The sequence below is a fragment of the Benincasa hispida genome, chromosome 2, assembly GCF_027475165.1.
Source record: "Benincasa hispida cultivar pf3 chromosome 2, pf3_genome.v1.1, whole genome shotgun sequence".
Taxonomy (NCBI): Eukaryota; Viridiplantae; Streptophyta; class Magnoliopsida; order Cucurbitales; family Cucurbitaceae; genus Benincasa; species Benincasa hispida.
Genome location: NC_143479.1, coordinates 50,395,116 through 50,401,225, shown reverse-complemented (window position 1 = coordinate 50,401,225; position 6,110 = coordinate 50,395,116). Strand labels below are relative to the sequence as shown.

The 6,110-nt window shown below is 32.1% G+C and overlaps 1 protein-coding gene across 2 annotated transcripts; it reads left to right on the top strand.

Moving 5' to 3' along the window:
• The first annotated feature begins 558 nt into the window (after nucleotides 1-558).
• LIP2 (lipoyltransferase 2) lies at nucleotides 559-4,537 on the top strand. 2 transcript variants are annotated; one of them, XM_039024048.2, is made up of 3 exons: nucleotides 559-842; nucleotides 2,744-2,944; nucleotides 3,408-4,537. In XM_039024048.2, the coding sequence occupies exon 3, from the start codon at nucleotides 3,754-3,756 to the stop codon at nucleotides 4,459-4,461; it is 708 nt and encodes a 235-aa protein (XP_038879976.2). In that variant the 5' UTR covers nucleotides 559-842; nucleotides 2,744-2,944; nucleotides 3,408-3,753; the 3' UTR covers nucleotides 4,462-4,537. The 2 variants fall into 2 exon arrangements, with proteins under 2 accessions (XP_038879976.2, XP_038879977.2); XM_039024049.2 differs by lacking the exon at nucleotides 2,744-2,944 and having other exon boundaries at nucleotides 568-842.
• The last annotated feature ends 1,573 nt before the right edge of the window (nucleotides 4,538-6,110 follow it).

Genomic DNA, 6,110 nt, shown 5'->3' with positions numbered 1-6,110 from the left:
ATATCATTCATATTTTTTCTATTAAATTTTCACATACTTTAATCTCAAATTTGAATTGATGTGATGTTTTCCCCTTTTACCATCCAAAACTTTCATTTGCATATTTCAATCCTAAATCCTATCTAAAACTTCCATTCGCACATTTCAATTAAAAAAATATTCTTAAACTTTATTTCATTTGGTATTTTTTTTCATTTATGCTCTCAAATCGGTATTTACACAAATATTTATAATATACATCTAAATATTACTTACTTTATGAAAATGATGATTAAAAATGATCAATTAGGACGTGTTTGGCAGGAATTAAGAAGTAGGAGTTTGAACTTCACGCTTTGTTTAATCCAAAAAATTTATGAGCAACATCACTTTTATGCCTTATCAATTCAGGCGTCGGAGTTCACATTTCTTTAGATTCATAATTTATTGGAGTTGCTATTTTATACCTTCTCTAAAAATCTCGTTAACTAATTATAACAATTTTTATTGATTTTCATTAATTTTAATTTTTTTTCATTGATATCCATATTTCCATAAAATAGTCATAACTCTTCGTCTTCATGAGATGATGTCTTATTTAAAGAGATAATAATAAATAAAATCATCTCTCTCTCGTGGACTTGAGCCACAAGAGACCCAGCCACCAGCTTTCTTCTGCCCTTCCTCATTCCGACGGTAGAGCGACGGTAGCAACGCCACAATTGATCTCCTTCTGTCACGGCGGCGAGGCGTCCATATCGGAAACCGGCGGCTTGGCGACTTCGCCCGCGGTGGACAGCAGCGGCGCTGCGGGAGGGCAGCACCGTCCCTGTCCGCATTGACGCCAAAATACAGAAGCACAGGTAAGCTCGCTACCAAGGGTGAAAGAGAGAACTTAGTATTTGTATATGTTGAGTTTATTCCTATTGGAGTCCTTCGTTTGTTTCTTTGTTCAAATGAGCTAATTGGAGAGGGAGATGGAGATTGGAAGGCAGAGTAGTACGAACCTGTGTAGAAATTGAGGAAATATGTGTAATAGTTCTGATTTTGATTGCAAATGGCTGATGAATTAACCATTAGGCGAGGAAAAGGAAATTCAGAGCCACGAAACAAGAGAAAATTCTGATTTGCGCGTGGGTATCGTTGAAATTTCGAGTTTCTCCCCTTTATTTTCGTTACCCATGATCTTTTGACCCAAATTGGTTTTACCCACTTCGTTTTGGTGTTGGATATAGAGCTTGAAAGATTTCAAACAAGGACCAACTAGATTAATTCACATAGGTTGTAGGGGAAATTGCAAATATAGCAATAGACCCAAAGTATTAGCATAACATATATAACTCAGTGCAAAAAGATTTATAAATATAGTAAAATTTAGATCTAATTCTTAGCTGAGAGTCTAATACCATTTATCGGAGTCTATCAACGACAAAGTTTATCATTTTTCGTAAAAATTGCTACTAGTTTCCTTCCAATAAGGATGCAACAGTGCAGAATTTGGAGGTCTTTTTTTTAATAACCTTTTCAATTCAAGTATTCCCACAATTACTCAGCTTTACAAGCTTTGATTCTATTTTGTTTGCATTACAACCATTTTCCCCCATTTTTTGTAGCATGCTCTTGTTTGTTAGGTTGTTGTCATGAAAAGAATCATTTTAGCCACTGGTGTATTCAGTACCAGGTTAGGATTCTGAGATAAAGAACTCATTTTAATCTTTTCTAGAGTAATTTGTACCCAAAATTTAATCAAACTCACCATCCATTCAACCAAGGTTTTCTTAGTTTACATGAATGGTTGTTGATAATGTAAGTACTTTCCATATTGTTTAAAATTTTTATCTATATGGTTGTAAAATTATCTTGATTGGTTTTTGTTGTTGAGTATGTAAAGTTATCATTTTATCAAGTATAGTTGCAAAATGAAAATGGTTTGGGTAGCTAACTAGCAAATTTATTTTCTTAGAACTCAAGGGCAGTAGGTGTACAACCTATAGAGATATCTGGTTGTACACAAAAGTTTGTCACTTAAAGGAAGACTACATGTAGGTGGAAATTATATGAGGCAAGAACCTATGACCTATCTTAAGGAAATACTAACAGTAAAGTATTTACATCAATAGCAAACGTTTTTAAGCTTTAGAAGGAAAGAAATAATTAACAAAAAAACCAAGAAATAAATGGCTAAGGAATATGCCCAGATCCTGAGTGTAACTGACAGTATGTGAGCAATAACAACCTTGTTTTCAAATTGCTGACTATAATTTAGAGAGGAGCTGATCCATTGGTCATTAATTATGCCGAGGTTGTTGTGATTATGAGCAGGTGTTGTAATTGGTTATTTAGGACATGAATTTTTTTACTGCAGCTAATTGACCTTAATACACTATCTTTGGTTGATACTGATGCCCAAATATGTAGGGATTTGGTTGCATCTTAGTGAGTTGTGATGTTGAATTAATCCATTTTCTGTTGCTTTGTTTGTTGAAAGAAATAAATATTCTAGACTTCTTTGTAATAAAAGTTGTGAGAATTTGTAGGTTTATATGTTATTAGAACTTTGTGAGAATGTTTAATTAATGCATGGATTTGAGGGATTTCTAAGTATGTGAGTTATTTTAAAATGTGCATCAATCATATCTGTGTTCAACCTATGCCTAGTAACTATTCTATTCTTTCTTTCTTTGTTAATTTTCAAATCGCAGTTTTTGTCTATTTGCACAATACTTTTGAGATTTGATGTGTAGAGTTTGATTGATTACTACAGAGAAGTAGCAAAAAAGAGATATTCTTGTGAGGAATTTGATTCGAGATGTTTCTGCCTTGCGTCATGTCCTATATGAGAAGAGAATTACTGAACTTCTTAAGGTTGGAATGGACAAGAAAGCATTATAGTTAAGAGAAAGTTGGGAACTCATAAAGAGCTAAGTAGAAGTGAGAATATGTGCAACGTTCCTTGCAATATGAGGTACCACTAGCTAGATGACTTTCACTTTCCCTCATTATGATTGAATCGTCCATTCTCAGTCGCTTTTGACATTCTATCACTGATACTTCATGTAATTACATTTCTTTCCCATAATGGTACTAGTTTCCTCGACTTTTTTCTGATACAAATCTTGTGGTGGGGTGAAAAGAAGAAATGAAACTTGTGTGGTTAACTTTGAATAGCTTTCCATATTAGTCCTAGGGAATATTTGAAATAAGTATAATAGATATGCTGATGAATCTGTGATAGTTTTAAACAGTTAAATTGTTTAGATGGAATTCTATATATTTTAAACATTTAAAGCATGACTATTAGCATGATAGTTTTGTTAAAGCAACTCATATTATACATGTGTTGCACTCTTAATTGAGAGTTCAAAGTTCTCAACTATTTCTTGATTTTTTTTTTTTTTTTGAATATTATATTGTTTTTCTTCCTGCAGATTATTTGCAAAAAGAATATCCTCATGTTGAGATGGTTTGATGCTATCAACTTAGCCATGTGTGAATGAAACCTTGGGATTGCAAGTTGTTTAGTTGGTTATTTGCAGGTGTGGATCTACTTCAATTCTCGAAGTTACATTTTGCTCTGCGTTCATTTTCATCTCTTAAGCAAATCAAACACTCTCTACAATCAATCTCAACAATGAAAGCATCATAGAGAGGTAAATTTCGATATTACTTCACAGAGAACTGAATCTGAATCCTTGAAATCCGCCCTTCTGTGTCCCGATATTAAGAAGTTACTTGGGTGTTAGAATCGTTTCTAGAAACCATTTAAAATAGGGAATGAGATTCCCACGAACTCTGAAGATATGGAAAATGGGAATTGTCAATTACAAAGATGCACTCCATCTACAAGAGAAGCTTGTCTCTGCTAGAAAAGCTAGTAAAATCCCAGACACACTCTTATCTCTACAACATCCACCCACATACACGCTTGGAAAAAGGCGGACCGATCATAATCTGTTAATCCCTGAGTCCGATCTAGAGAAGCTAGGAGCTGAACTTCACTACACTGAAAGAGGAGGAGACATTACATTTCATGGTCCAAATCAATCCATTTTGTACCCAATAATTTCCCTTAGAGATGTTGGATTTGGGGCTAGAAAGTATGTTGAGAAACTGGAATTGACAATGATTGAGATGGCATGTTTGTATGGAGTGAAAGCTAGAGCTGGGGAGAAAGGGGAAACAGGAGTTTGGGTTGGAGATAGGAAGATTGGAGCCATTGGAGTTAGAATTTCAAATGGGATTACTTCTCATGGCTTAGCTTTCAATGTGGATCCTGATTTGAGGTATTTTAAGCATATTGTGCCTTGTGGGATTGCTGATAAAGATGTGACATCTTTGAGAAAAGAGTCTGTGGAAATGCTTCCCAGTGAAGAAGTTATGGAAGAGCAGTTGATTTCTTGTTTTGTTAAGTTGTTTGGTTATTGTAAAACTCAGGTGGAGAAGAATCCTACCATTGAATTAGATTTTGGGGATGAGACTTGAGAATTTGAAATAACTTTTAGTTGTGTAACTTACTCTTTTTTTTTTCCCCCAATAATACTTTAAATTAGTTTCTAAATATAGCTCTCTTGCTTAGTTTGGAATGTTTAAAGTGGTAGATGATATATAAGTAAAATTATCTTCCTCTATCAATTTAAGCTTTTGGGTCAATTGGTGATTTAAGATAGTATTGAAGTAGGTTGGTTCAGGAAGTCCTGTATTTTAGATAAAATAACTTAAATAGATCTACCATTAAAATTTACATTTTAAAAAAATTTCAATAATATTTAATTAGTAATTGTCAAATTAATTATTTCTGAGGTTAATTAGTTGATGACAAATATGAAATTATTTTTTTATATAATCAAGAGGGTCCAAGATATTTGAGGTATATTGAAAATAATACTATGAATTCTCCATTTCTCTTAGCTCTCTAACCGTTGCTTACTCTATCGTCAAAGTGTTGGTGGATGAGCACCTCGGTGTTAGATTTTCTTGTCTTACATGGTTTGTTTTGTTCCTTTCCGTTATTACCAATTTATAATTGGTCCTAAATTTTGATATCAACATTGAACAAGTTATAAAAATTGAAATTCGATGTACAACAGCAACAAGTAGTAATGAAAATTGAAGATTTCTTTTGTTTTTGGCTATCCCCATAAAAGATCTTGGTTTTTTTTTTTTTTTTTTTTTTTTTTCTATACAATAGCGGTTGGGGGATATGAACTCCAAGCCTTTTTATTTTCTTTTTTAAGCTGTGAGATAAAAAAAATATTTTATGTATCCTACTTTCGTCAAATGCATAATCAATGAATTAAATTGTTTCAAAGTAGGAATAATTTTTTATGTGGCATTATGATTGAACAATTTGATAGAATGTATAAAGATAAATGCAGAATGTATCTAAGTATTTTTCATATAAAACATTTACGTAAATAATCCATATAGATCAAATATTTCAAACGTAGAAATAATATATGCATGAAAGTTAGCGTATATCGTAGTTTATATATATATATATATATATATATATATTAAGACAATATCATTATTATCTAATTTATGGTATATATGAAATATATTAATTCATGTCATAGTATAAATGCGTAATAGACATATATGTTATATTTTCACACACGTGTATGTATACATGCATGCATACACACACGTAGTAATTAGTATATACCACATCACATATAAAACAAAAATAGCCATAGAAAAAGTAGATGTCTTACAAATCATGGAAGGGATGGATTTTTCCTCATTCCCTTTTCATTATCAATACTCTCTTTTCCTTTTATGATTTTCCTTATTTTTTTTAAATGTTTAAATGGTTTTAAGGGTTGAAACGTAAATGTCTTGCAACCTATGTGAAAAAAACTTAGTCTATCATTCATTTGTGAAAAAAAATTGGATATTTGGACAATCGTGTAAAATAGACCAATTTTAAGGCTATATATGTTAAAAGCCCTTTCTGCATATTTTACTCTATCGTCCAAACTAAAGACTCTTTCATTACGACGACCTTATTACCAAATTTCATATAATCTTTGTTTTATAGTGAAAAAACTAATTAGAATAATTGATAGCGATTTACAACAATGAGAGGCCAAATGAAACAATTTGAAAATATATAAGCATAATTAAAACAT

Excerpts from the sequence above, each read along its gene's own strand:
- LIP2 (XM_039024048.2), top strand. The coding sequence starts at position 3,754 with ATGAGATTCCCACGAACTCTGAAGATATGGAAAATGGGAATTGTCAAT.